Genomic DNA, 18321 nt, shown 5'->3' on the forward strand with positions numbered 1-18321 from the left:
AGGAGATTTTCGCTTGTTGTAGCAGAGCTAGCAGGAGCAGGGGAGTGAGCTTAACCCAAATATTGTAATGTGTAGGATTTTTTTGGGGCTGTACGGCAGTTTTAGGCTGTGCTACCTTTGGAATACAAGTATAAACACACATATACATACACATACACAAACAAACAAAACAGTGGTACTCTAACTACACAACACACACCACTGGATTTCCTCTAGATGGTACATACAGCAAAAATGACCAAAAACCACAAAAAAGTAAAAAATGATATTAAAATAAAATAAAATAAATAATATTTTTTTTTTTAATTTTTACAAGATGCCAAATTCAAGTCCTTCGCATACACAAAGAATAAAGACAGTAGTAATTTAACAGACTCTTCGCAAAAAACCTGCTGTTGCTGCTATGTCTGACAAACAATGCCACTCTCACACTACACGCCATGTTCTCATGCAGTGAAAAATACATCGCGGAGCAAAGAGGAAACTGACAACACGCCGGCAGACAAGGCAGAGCAGGTTACTCCTGGTATGAAACAAGGTCTCAGCTTTAAAATGCTGGAATTTTTTAAAAAATTCAAACAATAAATACAACATCCTGGCAAATCACTGAATTGCCTTATTAGATCAATGACACGTGAACCGATCGTCTTTTCTTCTTTACTTAAAGCATGAAAACATGAATGAACATCAGAACGCATTTTATTTAAACCGCGGAAAGACATCTATATACGCAATGTTTCGAGTTTAAGTCCACCGAAGTTGATCTACTCTCCTGTCTGATTTGTTTGTCGGACAGAATGGCAGATTCAGCGTTACGATTGGTCAGCTCGCCTGTCAATCAAGCTGTTTGTGAACGGTTAACTACACAACATGTACCACTGGATTTCCTCTAGATGGTACTTGTAGCAAAAATTACCAAAAACTAAAAATTATAATGAATTAAAATTATATAAATTATATAAAATATATTATCATATAATTCAATTATATACAATTATATTAATTATAAATATTAAAACTAGAGAAAAAAGAGAGAGAGAGAGAGAAATTAATTAATTAAATTTAATTAAATGAGATGCTATTTCAAATGCATAAGCAAATAAAAGAACATGAGAAGAAACATTGTTGTGAGTATGTTATTATGGTGTGCACACCAAAAGCGAAACAAATACTCGCATTGCGTTATAACTCTATATTACTCTTGGGATGTTTTTTGCGTCACTTGCGCGAATAAAGTCATTGAGAAATCAGAGCTGGGCAGATTTCTTACAAAGTGTAGTTCATTACTGATTTTAAATTACCTTACAAATATAATCCATTACATTACACATTTTAGGTAATATAATCAGACTACTTTTAAATTACTTTTAGATTACTTTTGATCTAACTTGTTTAATCACATAAAATATATTCCATTTTTTGTTATTGACCACATGAAGTGCTTTACACATTACATCAACATCAAAGTTTCCCAGACTGGGGGTTGTAAAGGAATTGCAGGGGATATGTGAATTTAATGAAAAGTAAATAATTAAATAATCATAACATTATAAAACTAATATAAACCATTTTAAAATAACATCAATCAAAATAAAACACTTTCTAAAAATAGATATTTTATTTGTTTACCTGTGTGCCATGTGACCATTTACCAACATCAGAAAACCATGAACAATGTGGAAATGTGATACTTCATTATTAGAATATTTATTTTAAAATCTCAGTGATCCTTCAAATTTAAATATAAAAAAAAAGTAATTAGGGAGAATCAATAAATTATGAATAATTTATTATCATGTAATCAATAAAAAAAGTAACTGTAGCCTGATTCAGATTATTATAAATTGTTATAGAATTACAAGTACTTAATTTTTGGAATCTGATTACATAATCCAAAATACATGTAATCAGTTACTAGCTACCTCTGAACGTAATGCTCTCCTTCATTTTCTGATAAAAACAGACGTGTCAGACTGGACAATAGCTCATCATTGCGAGGTGATTGAGGTGTATATTACGCATTTGCTGCAATCATGTCGCCCGTTTTGCATCATTCCAATTGCCAGGCTCAAATTCACGTCTATTCACATCTTAGCATTGACTTAGTATGAGAACCACTGTACTATAAAATAACCTGTTAGGAACTGCATGCTATTTCCAGAAGTAGTAAACATATGCAGAAGCATATGTATGGAATTTCCCTCCAACTGTTTAATAACGACATTATGTCAATAAATGGTGTAAGTGGCACATTTGCTTTGCTATAGTGTAAATTCAATTAGAGTGCATTCCTCTTCCAAAGACTGCACATTCCTCCTCTCCGTAGAATCAATGAGCAAGAGAGGTGAGTGAACAGCGTAAAATAACAATAAGTACCTGCAAATCTGACACTGGCAGCAGCACTGAAGCGATCGACTCCAATGAAAGGCTAATGAAGGGAGGGCTTAGGAGACGGCCCTTGTTAATGACTCTGGCAGACGGGATAAAATGGGTGTGGATGGGAGAGACTCCTCTGCCTTTGAGCTATGAGACATGAAAGCACTTAAAAACAGCACCCAACCAATCTGCCAGCCGAACCATGTTATGAGAGATTTATGAAAATGTTTCTCAATGATTACAAAGCAAGTTTACAGTATGATAACTCAGACAAAAATGCAACAAGTGCCTGTTCTATAGAACAGAGAGTAATGCATCTGCGTGAATGAATGAATTTATTTGAATTACATTGATTTTATTGTTGACTATGACCAATGTGTAAATGTAAGTGCATTATCTAATAAATATTACAGTATATTCATGTTTTAATGCACACAAATTTGGAATCAACAAAATAACAGGAATTATTGGGGGTTCAAGCGCATAGCCTATTGTAGTTGTTAGAACAGTCATAGATCAGCGTTTTCTGCATAAAACTGATTGTGCAGTCAAACTATAGAGACTTGAAACTTAGAGGAATGGTAGTACTCACACCACCTACAAGGTGATCAAGGCTCGCCCCAATCGACCTGATGAGAGCGATACAGCGGTCAAAAGTACGATATCACTCATAACTCCTAAACTATCAGTCGCAGGAACAAGTCTTATGTCGTTGGACTCTTTGGCTCACGTCAAACAAAATGCATGTCAGATTTGATCGTGAGCATGGTGAAATTTTTGGGTATTTCGCATTTTTTTGAAAAACATACTTTTGCAAACTAGTCCTCATTTTTTTGCCCGATCGGAACCAAACCAGTACAAAAAGATTCTCTGGAGAGTGAATATCAATAATTCTCAAAAAAAGTAGTTAAACTTTCGAGTCACCGTTGCAAAGGGGTGCCAAAACATTTGAAAGGGGCAGGGCCACTGTTAGTAAAATGCCTATAACTCCTGAATGGAATGAGATATTTCCACCAAACTAAGAACACTTATGTAAGAGCTTACGTTGACGTCACAGAAAAAAAAATGCTTCGTCACTTGGTGGCGCTATAAGAAAAACATAAAAATGACTATAACTGCGCAACCTTTTGTCCTATCAACATGAAAATTAGTGTGCACGGTCTTGTTCTGAAGTGCCACAAGTGTCTACAAGCACATTTGTGTATCTCAAAAAACGTGGCCGCCATTGGCCAAAATTTGAGCACCTGTTAGCCAAGGTTAACGGAGGCCAATCGGAACGAAACTCAGTGGGCCAGTCCCCAAAGGTCTGAGAGAAATTTGAAAGAAATCGGCCACTGGAGGTGACATCGCAAGGGCGTAATCATACATTAGAATACTTTTGAGAACTAGTCCTAGGTTTTTCGCTAAATCTGGGAAATAAACTGCAGTACAATTCGCTGGACTCTCTAGGCCAATAATTATCAAAAAATGTTGAAATTTACCCTTTGGGGAGTTATAACAGAGTCGTTTAGAAAAGGGGCCTGTCCAAATTTACCCAAAATCATATAAAACCTAAAGGGAAACTCAAAACTTCAAGAAACCTGCTGAGCACATGTGACAGTTGATTCTCAACAAGCATGCAAAAGGGGATCGGACCACAGCTGGCATTATAACAATCATAAACATTAAATATGTATATATATATAGCTTTCTATAATAAATTACCTGGATTTGCCAGAAATGCTTTTTTAATTAGTTTTTTGATTTAGGTGGTAATTAGCTTGCTAAGTAATGACTTTTTTCATATGTGCTTAAATGCCTTAAAGCAATTGAACCACTGCTTGCAGCTATATTAATTATTATCATTATTAATAAACTTAAATTACATAAATTGTTGTGTTTATAAATATAACTACAGTATATTCAGATTTTCATGCACACAAACTTGGAATCAACTGAATAACAAAAATGGCTGTTAATATGATCAAATAACACAAATCTAAATAAATTAATAAACACATCTATATACAGTTTAAATATAAGGGTGACTGTTCAACATATTAAAGCTTGTTTATTTATTTTTACCAAAAATAAATAATCTGAAATCAACTCAACTATCAACTTAGAATAAAATAACAAAAATAAATAAATATCAAATATTAAGTTTATAAAGCATGCTATAATATAAATGCACACAAATACAAAATAATAGTGTGCACAGTTTACACTGTTTGCTAATTGCATAGCCTTCATTCACATAAAGTTAAGACAAATTATCCATGGTTATGAAACTTTGTACATTTACTTCAAGAGCCGTCATATAATTCAGTAAGCAAATGTGCATGACGGTTCAGATCCTCTAGTTTTAGCTTAGATACGAAAGCCTGCACGTCATTTGCAATGCATTCTTTCATCTCCAGACATCCAGTAGGAAGGTTTTACATTGCCAACTCTAATACGGCACATTTGCATGTCTGAATTCACAGATGACTAGATTTTTGAACGGCGAGGTCGTGTTTGACAGCAGCCAAATTTATCAGGGCAATCTGACTTTTAAATGTGTGCGTCACCAATACGATGAATTGTAAGGGAAACACTGATGGGGCGAATTGAATAAAAGTAAGCAAGCTTTAAGAACGGAGGGAAAGTATGGAGAGAAGTGATTTACGGCTCCATTATAACAGCACAAGAATTGGATCGGACCCACCATGACAGCAGTGTAGATTGTGTTTTTTTTTCCTTTCCTTACATATGTTGAATTCGCTGGACCGAGACTGGATCTTCTCGAGTTACATGCACTGCTAGGAAGACTGCTGTTCCTCCAGCTGTTCATTCTCAGTACTCTTCTTGCGCTACACATGTTGTTGGATATAAGGGACAATTAGGTGCCTCAAACAAGTCTGAGGCTTGTCACAAAATCAGGCTGTTTATCAATCTCTGTGCAATGTGTTTTCAGCAAGCTGTGTTGAATCCACACTGGTTTACGTGCGAGGGTTGAGGATTTAGGCTTACACTAAAACAAATATCTGTTTATGCTTGCCATTTACACAACCACATAGGGGATTCCGTCTGTGGAAGCTCAGACCAATTCTTTACTTTGGCTTGTGGTCGGATTTTAAATTTCCATAACCACAAGCACACTGTGGTCGCAACACATTATTCTGAGGTCGCAACTAGTTTACATTTGAGAATACTGGATAAGAGTTTCCAATTTAGACCAGTTCATGAATTAACTGTTTAGATTGAGGATGAGTCAGTTGGATACATTTATTAAAGAGATGCACACAAAATTTTAAATTATGTCATCACTTTTAATAATGTTGCTAACCAAGGAAGTTAGGAATGTTTTGGTTCCCACTGACTTCCATTATAATTTTTGACCACACAAGGAAATTGGAAGCAAAATGGTTAAATCGTTAAAATTCTTTGAAATATCTGCTTTTGTGTTCTACAGAAGAAAGTTATACAGGTTTTTCATTTTTGGGTAAACTATCCTTTTAAAATGAACTGAGTCTGACTCAGACTATAACTCACAAGAAAGTTTTACACTAAAGAAGAGCAATATTCAGCCAACTAAATGTTTTAGGTCAAAGAACAATTAGAAAAAATGTACTTTTCCAGGCTTTGAAAACACAATTATACCACGGGAACCCATATTCTTGACCCACCAAGTGAGCAAAATCATGTTTGTGTTTGGGTTCAGAATGGTACTCTAAGCGCAGTTAAGGAAGTGTATTGCCGTGATCGATTTCTGCAGGGCGGCTGTGAGATACCAAAGGAAAGCCCTCTAAGCATGGAGGAATTGTTACGGAGAGGAAACGTGAGCGAGGGTGACAGGCAGAGGAGGAGTGCGCAATATTAAAGGCCAGGGCTGTGAAGGCAAAGGTAGTCTTTATTAGGTTAGAGGCGCTCCGTAAACTTGTTACAGGCCGGTGTGTTAGATCTCATTCCCCCGCAGGGGCATGCTGGGATGGGGGCCCTGGAAAATGTCTCAGGGAATGTATTTTTTCCCCATAACCAGTTTAGTGCCAGCCACCCTCCAAGTGTTCTCCATCACTTAGCTTCACAACAGTTGGGGAACAAACGCATTAGAGAAAAATTGCCTCTGCAGTACATCTGTTCTGGCTGTCTATCGAGGGCCCAGGAAGATCTGCTACAACAAACCGAGAATCTGATATTGACTGTAATGTGCTGAATGATTTTCACCCCATTTATAAGCAACCAATGATAAAAATATTTTTAAAAACTTTAATTTAAATTAAAAATGTTAAAGTCACTTTATTTCTATACATTTTTTAAGTTTTAAAAAACTGATGTAAATGGGGAAAAAATGTTTTGTGATGGTTTTTCATGAGTCCCTTGTTTGTTCTAAACAGTTAAACTGAGCACTGTTCTTCAGAAAAATCCAGGTCCTGCAGATTTTTCAGTTTTCCAGCATCTTTTGGATATTTCAGCCCTTTCCGGCAGTGACTGTATGATTTTGAGATCCATCTTTTCACACTGAGGACAACTGAGAGACTCAAACATTCACTGATGCTCCAGAAGGAAACACAACGCATTAAGAGCTGGGGGGGTGAAAACTTTTGAAACGGATGATGATGTCCAAATTTTTCTTATTTTGTAGAAATATCTTTTTTTTTTTTTTATTTAGTACTGTTTCCCGGAAGACAAATTAAGTACAATGAATCTACAAATTCCAAAAGTTTTCACCCTTAATTATGAGCACACTGGTTTGTAGTGCAAACAGTTTTACCATTTACTACAAGTTGTTATTCTTCTCGTTATTTCCCTATAGCAGCTAATGAACCAGAAGTCTCACCAACAGGCTTACTTCCATGTTAAAGAATGGTGGACATGCTAGGATGAAATTTCACATATATAACATGCTTAAGTGTTTTTTGTTCCTCCTTTTGTCATCTAGGCACTAAGTAAGCCAGGACCACCAGTGGTGCCCCTTCAAAATACTTCTATGAGCCAGGAGAATGGCTGGGATGATGTTGATGGCATAGCACCACTTGACAAGTTGCATCTAAATCTGCAGATGTATTATTATATAGGAGTGCTGAAAGTGTTAACAGCTCTTATAGCGGTTCCATAAGGCTATGCATGAATAGCTTCACAATTACCCTTCCAATACGCCATGCATTACATACGCCGGTTGTATGAAAATGTGTCCTTACAGAGACAGCTTGCTAAACGCTCATTTTGCCATCCCTTTAACATCTCTGTAAAGTAGAGCGTTTAATTGAACAGTGCCTCGACAGAATGGCGTAACATGCGAAGTATGCGAGAAACGCTGTGGGTCTTGCTGAATGTGTCAGGGCCCCGGTGTTTGTAATACGCAGATGTCATCCTATTAATTTGAGGGAGAATAATTATAAGACTATAGAGCACCCAGATGTCAGCAGCGCCTGTCTTTATGAGCGCACATGTATGTGTGTGTTGAATATATTTGATCATAACTCTGTTAACACAACAGAGACGGACGATGCTAGATTAAACGGTGACAGGCCTGTCGCGCATACCCGTTTCTGCATTAGCAATTCTAATGTCAGATATGTGGTTGAATTGTGTAGATATTAAAAGCTGCATCAGACGTGAAATTCATAAAACGTCCTGATAGAGTGTTATATTCAACGTTGTTTTTAATAGGGGAGGGATTTGAGCTCTCGGAGCACCATACGTGGCTGTGTCACTCTCTCTTCTATTCTGTTGGTTCAACTGTCATGAATTTCTCGTGGAACGACTGCCAAGCCACTCATGGGAGAAACGTGTGAAAAGCCTGTCGCAATTACTGGCGCATTTGCACTTCGTGCTGGGGCAAGTTTTTGGAACACGCACAACCCGGGCGAAGCCAAGTTTCTGTGGCGACCCACCGACAACATGCAATGTTCCCACACACGCACACATAAAGTTTGGCTTCTTTGAAGCTTATTCACAGTATCGCTTTGATACTTTTCAATGCGAATTAGTTGGGGGTTTGCCTTCCACGCTACTGACATAAACTGTATATCTGTTCACTTAAAGATGCTCATTGCAGCACAAATCCTTTTTAAAATAGCGCTGAGTCCATTGTTGTGCTCTGAAAATGGAGGACAGCAATTTCACCACAGGCTTAGTGCAGCAAAAGATATCAGAAGCAAATTCCGAGAGGAAAATGGTCAGATTAGAACGTGTCCTAAAGGAAAGGAAATGTCATTGAGATCAATGTTATTGACCCATGACTCAGATGGAGTGGTGGAGTGGGTGAAAGAGGAAGAGGTCGGAGAGACAGCACTACTCGGTCGCTTTGAACTTACCGCGCACATAAAGGATGTAGTCAGCGTACGTTTCGCCCACGGAGTTCGACGCCACACACCGGTAAGTGCCGTTGTAGGACTTGTTGAGGTTCTCGATGTAGAGATCTGAGCCCGTGATAACCGCGTGAGACGGCACCTCGTCATCCACCCGCATCCAGTTCACCTGATGAGGCCTGGATGGAGACAGAAAGCAGAAATGGCTTCGGTTTAGAGTTGTGTAAGCGAGTCTTTTCTGCCCAAGGGACCTCTTACTCATGCAAATAAGTTTTATACTACATTTTTATGGCAGGAAGATTCTAAGCTGTATATAAACCAGAGCAGATCAGTCTATTTTAAAGATTCCGTGCCATAAACCATGGTTATGGAAAATCTAAATTTTAAAACTGTGATTTCCAGTTCTGGAAAAGTGCTACCAGTAATACAACATCAATATTGTGACTTATTTCTACCAACTGCAATTGGATTTACATGTATACCTAAATTCACTGTTATCCCACCAGTCACTAAAGTGACCATCAACATGTTTACTCATTCTATGACCACACTCAACAAAACTGAATATCTGTGAATTAATATATTAATACTAGACACCTTGAAGATAATGTGTACCAAAAATCTCTGTCATATGTTTATGTTAACATACTAGCCTTTCGTTTTGGAGCTTTGATGCAGCCATCATCTTTTCAAGGTGCAAACAGGAATTAAACTGCTCCAGTCATGTGACAATTTGCACTAACCATGTGAAACTGCACATTTAATTGAGACCAATATTTGCAGGAAGTGCACTAAAACATCAGTCAGTAAGGTTTTTTAGAGCTTTATAAATGGAAACTTTTTATGGTCATGATTGTGACCAGTGGGATTAAATGGGTTAAAATAGTGCAAGTGACATCAGTGGTTCAATTTAATGTTATGAAGCTATGAGAATACTTTTTGTGCACAAGCAAAACAAAAATAATTACTTTATTCAACTTTATGCGTCGTGGTACTGTTGTGACCGCGCATTGACACGGAAGAAAAGAAATTGTTTAATATATTATATATACATTAATTATGTATATTTAATTTTATTTTCTATATAGCACCAGATCACAACAAAATTCATTTAAGGTTGCCTTTCCTATAGAACAGGTGTATACCTTGTTCTTTTATTAAACAAACTAAATAATCTTATTTTATTTATCTTATTTACACAACAGCATGTCATTTTTGTCTCTACAGGGATGCGGATCTACAATTTCTCCTCCGTTCATAAAAACGGATTTTACTCTATAGCACGGAATGCCATGGAATTTGTAAATTTTTGGATGAATAAATCAAAATTGGGTCTGTCACTTAATTCAAATCGCGATATGGACTAATGTCTGTGAATATTAAACCACAAAAAGACGGTTTAGATATGAATCATGCATGTTCCGCTCTGAATGTATGAATGAAACGGCTTTGTTTACTGAAGCACACATGAGGTTTGCGGTGATTTTCGGCTTTTGCGTTTCATTTTCTGATGACATGAACACACGAACTTCATCCCCAGAGCTGCTGTGAGAGTCATTTCATGTTAAATAACCGTTTCATTTGAAAAAACTAGCATCATATCATACCGTATACACACAGAAACTTCACGGCAACCTGTCAAAACAAAAGTACGGTTTACTCTTGTATTACTTTTGAACAGTATAATGTACGTCTTCATATATTTCTATTTCTGGCCAATTTAAATAAAACAATGAAATGATGAAAAAAAAAATATTACAACCAGATTAACCACTTAATTGTGGAAAATAAATCTACAATTATTATGACAACTTTTTAAACAGAATATTCACACATATTTTCTTCCATGTATTAATTTTAACAGTAAACCTCTGTTTGTTTGACAAAAAATAAAAGGGTTTAAATTTCATTTGATTAAAAAATAAATAAATGTTCAATGCCTTCATTTGATTATCAGAAAAATGAAAACACAAAAATTTCTGGACAAAAGAAAGAGGAAAAAAAAAAAAGATTGTAGTGCCTTATATAGTTCAGAATGTTGAAATTGAGAGATTTGGACTCTTTTTTTTTTTCACTTAAAGAGAGTAAAGTGCCGAAAAAAAGTATAGTCATTATTTTTGTTTTCTTTGCACATTAGAAGTATTCTTGTAGCTTCATAACATTATGGTTGAACAACTAATGTAACATGGACTATTTTAACAATGTCCATACCAACTTTATGGGCCATGAACGTGGTATTTGTGTTGCCGTCTATGCAAGGTCAAAAAGCTCTCGGACTTCATCAAAAATATCTTAATTTGTGTTCTGAAGATGAACAAAGGTCTTACGGGTTTCGAACAACACAAGGGTGAGTAATTAATGACAAAACTATATCTTTAATGTCTTACAGGAAAATAATAAAATAGACTTTCTGCTTTTCAAACACCAGACTTTGGCTTTTGTGTGCAATATGTAATGATGTTAATATGTGGAATTTGTGTTGACTGAGGCTAAAAGCAACTATGGCCCTAACCTCAGAAAGAAATGATCAGTTGCGGTCAGTAACACAGAACGTGGGATTCGACCAATGTCGCAGCCTACGGCATTGGCAAATGAACTACATTTTGGCAAGGTAACAAAAAGCGAAAGGCTGTGATTTTCTCTTGTCTGCCTCAATTAACTGCCACTGCGAGCTATCTCCTTTTGTTCTCTAAACACCTGAGCCGGGCACACAACAGCCTATTCTACTTTCACAGTGATGAGCAGAATGCGCTATACCCACTGTGGAAAAATAAAAGAGGCTCTAAACTCTGCTCGGCTCTCACAAGTTTCAATGGCACTGCTGCAGTGTAGTTATTTCCCAAGAGCATCTGAGGAGGCTTTCCCTTGTTGTTCTGGTTTTTGTGTCAGTGTTTAAACTTGTTACCATCCTGTTTAAAAGGGGGAGAGAGGGGAAAAATACAAAAAAACAAAACAAAAAACCTTCACAGCTTCCAAACAAAGGACTGGTTCGCGTTCAATAGCAGTTGATCCTCAGCCTCTGAGGATGGCAAAACAACATTTGATGGCGAGCAGCGAGTGGGGAATCTCAAAGAGTCTCAATCTGAGGTTAAATATACATGCGTGGCATAAAGATGCAGACGTTCCTGATATGGAAGGGGAGAAATGACCTAGAAAAAGTGCCTTATTGAGAGGAAGGCATGGGGAAAAACACACAGTGGAGGGGCTGCAGAGAACCTGGCGTGAGGCGAAGAATACAAATGGGATGGCAAGCCAAGCCCTGCACTGTCTGACAGTAATGACTGCAGCCCCTCTCCAAGCTTTAATGAAAATGACTTCCAATTTTCTGCTCACTGTATTGATTGTATTTTCATCTTTATTAAATGAATTCGGGTGGCGCCTCGTCTGCCCGCAGCATTTCAGCTTCGGGATGTTATGGGGCTTGTTGAATGTAAAAAACACAGCAATGGCTTTCATTACATGTGATCACATTGGACTAACATTGATAACTCACTTGAGGCTCGTGTGCGATGACCACAGAAAATGTTGGATACTTTCGTACATGTAAAAATGGATATATTTTACTGCACTAAATATCAAACTAACTGAAGTCTCTATTAAAAAAAACTGTCACTGTATATTTTTCAACAAGAGAGTATGAAAAATGATTATCGTGATCTAAATAAATTATTAATATTGCTGGGAAAAATATGGCAATCAAAAATTTATTTCAGCTTTGTAACTCCACAAAAAATTGCTGCGAGTTAAATTTAGCAAATGCATTTTTTTGCACATTTTTAACCAACTTTCAAATTCTATCACACACAGTTGTTTTTTATTTGTGTTAAAAAATATGAAAAGAAAAAATAACTTTGAGGCCCTGTATATTTTTCCAACAAGGGTGTATGGAACATGATTATCATGATCTAAATTATTAATATTACTGAAAAAAAAATATGGCTATCAAAAATGAATTTCACCTTTCTAACTCCACGAAAAATGCTGTATGTTCAGTTGAATTAATTAAAATTAGCAAATGCAATTTTTTGTTTATTTTGCACATTTTAACCAACTTTCAAATTCTATCACACACAATTGTTTTTTTTATTTGTGTTAAAAAATTATATTTGGGGGCAAAATATGAAAAAAAAAAACCTGTGTATGGAAAATGATTATCATGATCTAAATTATTAATATTACTGGGAAAAAATGGCAATCAAAAATTTATTTCAGCTTTCAGCTTCATTTAATTAATTAAATGTAATAAATGCAACAATTTTATTTATTTACTTATTTGAATATTTTTGAACCAACTTTCAAATTCTCTCTCACACAATTATTTTTAATTAGTTGTGTGAAAAAATGATATTTAGGAGCAAAATATGAAAAAAATAAATCATGTTGGGGCCACTGTATGTTTTTCGACAAGAGAGTATGGAAAATGATTATCATGATCTAAATTATTAGTATTACTGGAAAAAAAATATGGCAATCAAAATTTATTTCAGCTTTGTAACTGCAGAAGAAATTGCTGCATGTTCAATTGAATCAATTAAATTTAACAAATGCAACAATTTTATTTATTCATTTGCACATTTTTTAACCAGCTTTCAAATTCTATCACAATTGTTTTTTATTTTATTTGTTGTGTTAAATTATATTTTGGGGGAAATGTGAAAAAAAAAACATTTGGGGTCACTGTGGGCCTATATTTTTTAACAAGGGCTTATGGAAAAGGATTATCATGATCTAAATTATTAATATTACTGAAAAAAAATTATCTCAGCTTTGTAACTGCACAAGAAATTGCTGCATGTTTAATTTAATTAATTAGTTTTAACAAATGCAACATTTTTTTAAACCAACTTTTACATTTTCTCACACAATTGCTTTTTATTTGTGTTGAGACTACATAAATTATTTCTTAACATGCTGGAAATTGATTTAAATGTTATTTCTAATCTAATAACGATTAGAAATAATGGTTTCTTTAACTAGATACTGTACTAAATTTAAATACAGTTATTAATTTCATGTTGTATGCCAGATAATAGTTAATATTTGGTAAAAAGCCAAATATTGTGATCAAATTCAGAGATTTTGCCCAGCAACCTTCTCATTTTCATTGCGTAGGCAAACTAAATAAAAGCTTGATTTTTTGATTCAATGGCTCGAATGGAATTAAGCAAAATCACAAATATCTTGGAATGCCGCCTGTCCAATTCAATCAGGACCAGAAATGTTGTATAATTAATTCCACTGAACGCCTTGTGATGGCGGTCACACGTTTTGCTATGGGTTTTGGTAGTTTGATAGACTGTTCTCATTGGAAATGAAAGTCCATGACCCAGACTCATCCGTATCAGAACAAATGGTTGAAAAGTTGCCAATATTGTCAGAAGCGGAACACACAGGAGAGAGAAGCTTCTTACTGTGGTTTGCCTTTAGCCTGGCACGTCAGTTCCAGATTCTCGCCCTCTCTAATCAGGCCCTGTGGAAACCCCACCTTGATCGTCACCTCAGGTTTATCTGTGGAGGAGAAAAGTAAAGCACATCAGCGTCTTGTGCCCCCGGGCGGCATGAAACTTTAAACAGCCTTGGCTTTGTTCAACACTTATTGGATTGTTCTCAGTCATCTGATGTGACTCTTCAGCATTACCATTGTTTGATACAAAATGTGTGCATGCTTTTTTTCTATTAACCTTTAGAGTCATTTAAACATAATCGATACACCCTGATGTTTGCAGTGTATACAGTCAGAAGTCATGACATCACCAATGTCCATATTCAAGCGCTCTCAGCATTGACCTTTCGGCTCCGTAAGTACTGCCCTTTCTCATATCTATTAAAACGACTGGCCGCTCAATGCTTCTATTCTCCAGTGACTGGCAGCAGGTAGCCTGCTGGCTTTTTGCACCTTGCGTCAGCCTTGCCTCTCAGCCGTAGCTGCTACATTCAGCATGAAATGTGCACTTCTCCTTGGCAAGTCTCAGTTCTTTTCCAATTCAGCTGGGATTAGACTTCCTGCTGTGTTTGTACAGTGCAGCAGGAGGGGTGACATTCAAACCAACGTCGGACACATAACTAACGCTCTCTCACGTTGAAGTATCCAGCGTTGGGAGGGTAGGATCTGACATACAGATTCACGCTGGCCGGTCACTCGCTTCCAATTCGTATAAACTCCTTGCATAACCGTATTACACCTGTGTGCCAATTTCTGGTGTCTAATAGGATTTTTCGGTCTGTCTGGCGGTCTAATGACATGATGAAACTTAATGGCAAACAGCTTATGTAAGAAAATCATAGAGGCATTTAGGACCCTTGGCATTTAATGGACTACACAAGGCTGTCGCGCTGCCACTTTTCAAGAACATGTCTAATATCAGGCAAATACTAAATAGGTTCCTGTTTGCAAGGTAGTGTTTCTACATATAGGTACATGACTGGCAAAAACAGGAAACAGCTATCTTTTGTTATACTGAGTGCTAATGAGCGCAGCAAGAAAATAAACCATAAAAGACAGAAAAAAAATGGAGCATGAAAAACACTGAAAGGCAAGAAAGCGTTACTGGCCATTCATTAGGCATAATGGATTCAAGAAACAACAGTTAGGTGTGCTAAATAAAAAGGAAAGAAAAAACAATAAGTTAATAAAGCGAAAAAAAGAAAGGCTGTACAGCCTTTGCCAATAATAATTTTATTATAAGAAATATAGGGTTATCAGTGAGCAAACAGGGCTGCATGATTAATCAAAGGCGATTGTCGTGTGCATTTTTTCAGTAAAGCTGGTTGTGTAATCGGTAGTAAATCTCCAGCAGGTGCTTTCAGATGGAGCAGCGTTTATTACACAGAAAAGTAATGCTATATCGCATTCATTATCGCACGATTATGAAATCAGAAGAAATCGTTTGCGATAATGACAGCTGTTCGCGTAGCTTCTCAGTGAGCGCACGAGAGCGCCCTCTGGCCTTCAAATGGAGATTTACTGCTGATCACCGAACCGTGCTTCACTGAAAGATATGCATGACAATCGCAGCTTTTGCCCTATGATCAAACCAGCACAATTAACACCTCTTAAAGTGAACTAAAGTCAACACTGACCCCATTTATTTTCTTAACCTTTAAGTGCATACTTCGGGTCTTCAGTCACTCAGGACGTCAATCACTACCCTCTCCCTCCTACATTTTTTAAAGTTAGACATCAACTTTCTAAGTATTACTCAGCCTATTCGTTATAGGGTTGTCAAAAGGTACTGGGTTTGGTACTTTTTGTACGGAAATAGTGTTCACGTGCTCAACAGACATGACTGTGATTGGCTACAATGATAAGCGCTTACACAAGCACAACGGGAGCGTTTGAAAGGCGCGTCTGTCAGTGGATCTATCTATATGCAGATGTATTAGGGATCCGCTGAAACACGTGGCTTTCAAACGCTCCCGTTGTGCTTGTGTGAGCGCTCGGTGAGGAGCATGAAGCGCTTATCATTGTAGCAAATCACAGTCATGTCTGTTGAGCATGTGAAAACTATGGCCAATCAGCGATATTTAAAAATCGGCTCAACAGCACTCAAACGTTTTTAAAATTTCAGTACCGAAAGTACCGAACCAGGTACCTTTTGACAACACCAATTCATTATAAACAATATAACAAGAAAAAATTAATACATTTAAAAGAGTGTATGTTTTCTGATTCATTTTTTATAAAAAGTGTACAGAGTCGCTAGAGACCCGAGGTGTGTATTAGTGTAAGTATATTTTGTCTGCGCTAAAATATTCAGATATCAGATGACTCAATACATGCAATTCATCTTTATTCCTTGAGGTGGCACTGTTTGATAGACAATAATGACGTGATGTTTCAATTGTAATTACCGCAGACATAAAACAAAAGAATATCATCAGCAAAAACTTAACTACTTTGAACGGCTATCAGAGCAATTACTGTATGCCATAAAATATATAAGTCACTGTCATGGTGGATGTGAAGAATAAGCTGCCAGTGATCAAACGATTCGATTTTGAAGTCATCGAAAACGGTAGTTTTGCGTATATGTTTGAGGTCGCGAATATGAGCCAGATGCTAAATGTAAAGTGGAATGACGATGAGCAATTGAACCCTTCTAAGTTTTAAAAGGTAATGAAATATGCTTTACTTTATTCTTCGGTGTTCTTAAAATATCAAGAGTTTATTGCTTTGCAGCAATTAGAGATCCATCCATCCTGGATACATAGGTCCGGGTTGCTAAAGACCCAAATATGTAATAGTGATTGGCAAAACATTCATGCATTTAAGGGTTAAGGCATGTTACTGGTCTCACTGCGAATGATTCACTGCTCACAATTCAATCTTTTCCTCCGGATTCTTTCTTCTGATGACATTTCAACCCTGTATGACTTATTTTCTTCTGTGGAACACAAAAGAAGATATTTTGAAGAACTCCTGACAATGAAAGTCAATGGGGTCCAAAACAACAGTCAGTTGGACCCCATTGATTTCCATTGTATGGGCAAAAACACATTTTTCAGAAAAAGCCAGCCCTACAGGTTCGGAACGTCGTGAGGCTGAGTGTAAATGACAACAGATTTTTCATTTTTGAGTGAAATATCCTTTTAAGGTTCCCAAGATTCATAGGAGGCCGTGGCGCGCTTGCCAAGCCCACCACAGTTATGTAAGTGGGCTCCACATGAGATGCGTGCTCTGAGGTTCCTGCTGTTTCCTTGGAGGTATTCATCTTCTCAAACTGACAGGTTGTAATGGCTGAGCTATGCCTTTCCAGTCCTACGCTCCATTCCAGCGCTGGCCGACATCCAGCCCTCTAGTTTCTCACAGGAACCCAAATCTAATATTCTCCCAGTAATAGAGCTTGAAGTGGCATTCCACAGATGCTTACGGGACAGTGCTGTGTGTACGTTCCACGGATGTGCATGGGGGAGATATTAGAGCTGCTCCCATGTGCAACTTTAATGACATCATTCGCTCGCTTTGGCAAGCAATGTGGGTTAAGCAGTAGACATGCACTGAGAGATGAAACAGTGGGTTTGCAATGTAAATAGTCCAGAGTCATTAGTATGCATGAATCAGGATAAGCAGCAGACCTTGCGTCGGAGGCAGGTCATGCATAAGGGCCAAGGAATTTAAGAAAAATCCACACAGAGAGATGCTGAGTGTCCCCGTGGATTCAAAGGGCGAAAGATTAGGTAGCTGAAACCATGTCAAAGTCGCCCACAATAACCCCCAGATTCCACTCTTTCGATTTCACCGGCTCTTACGGCACTTTGAATAGACTGGATGCTGAGTGAACGGTGACTTCACTTTGACCCACGGATTTCACACTTTCTTGGATTTTAAAGTGCACAACGAGGAAAAAAAAAAAAAGCGTTGATGTCCTGACGAGATTTATCACATTATTTCGGGCCTGACGTTTCAACTGGCTTTCTGGCAATCGCTAAATTTGTTGAGTGCTTTGCCCACTTGATGCTTTCCTGTTTGACCTCTTCTATCAACAAAAAGTGATCTGTTGGCCTTCTATCTGTCCAAATTACACCCTGTCAGAGCTAACATTTCTGTGTTCATGATGGACAGCCTGGTCTAAAGTGAGAGAGAGAGAGAAAGAGAGAGGGAGAGAGCGCGGTTTGCTCAGAAGTTCTGTAAGAGGAATATCCACCTGTTTGTCTCAGCTCTATGGAGACTCCT

General features: G+C 37.2%; 1 protein-coding gene across 1 annotated transcript in view; it reads right to left on the minus strand.

Annotated features, from left to right (window-relative positions):
• The window catches only part of cadm1a (cell adhesion molecule 1a), a 356532-nt gene that overhangs the window by 50655 nt on the left and 287556 nt on the right, over positions 1–18321 (minus strand). The window contains 2 exon segments of the mRNA XM_051093071.1: positions 8655–8827; positions 14060–14156. Coding sequence (XP_050949028.1) covers positions 8655–8827; positions 14060–14156 — 270 coding nt within the window.

This window comes from Labeo rohita, chromosome 21 (genome assembly GCF_022985175.1).
Source record: "Labeo rohita strain BAU-BD-2019 chromosome 21, IGBB_LRoh.1.0, whole genome shotgun sequence".
NCBI lineage: Eukaryota > Metazoa > Chordata > Actinopteri > Cypriniformes > Cyprinidae > Labeo > Labeo rohita.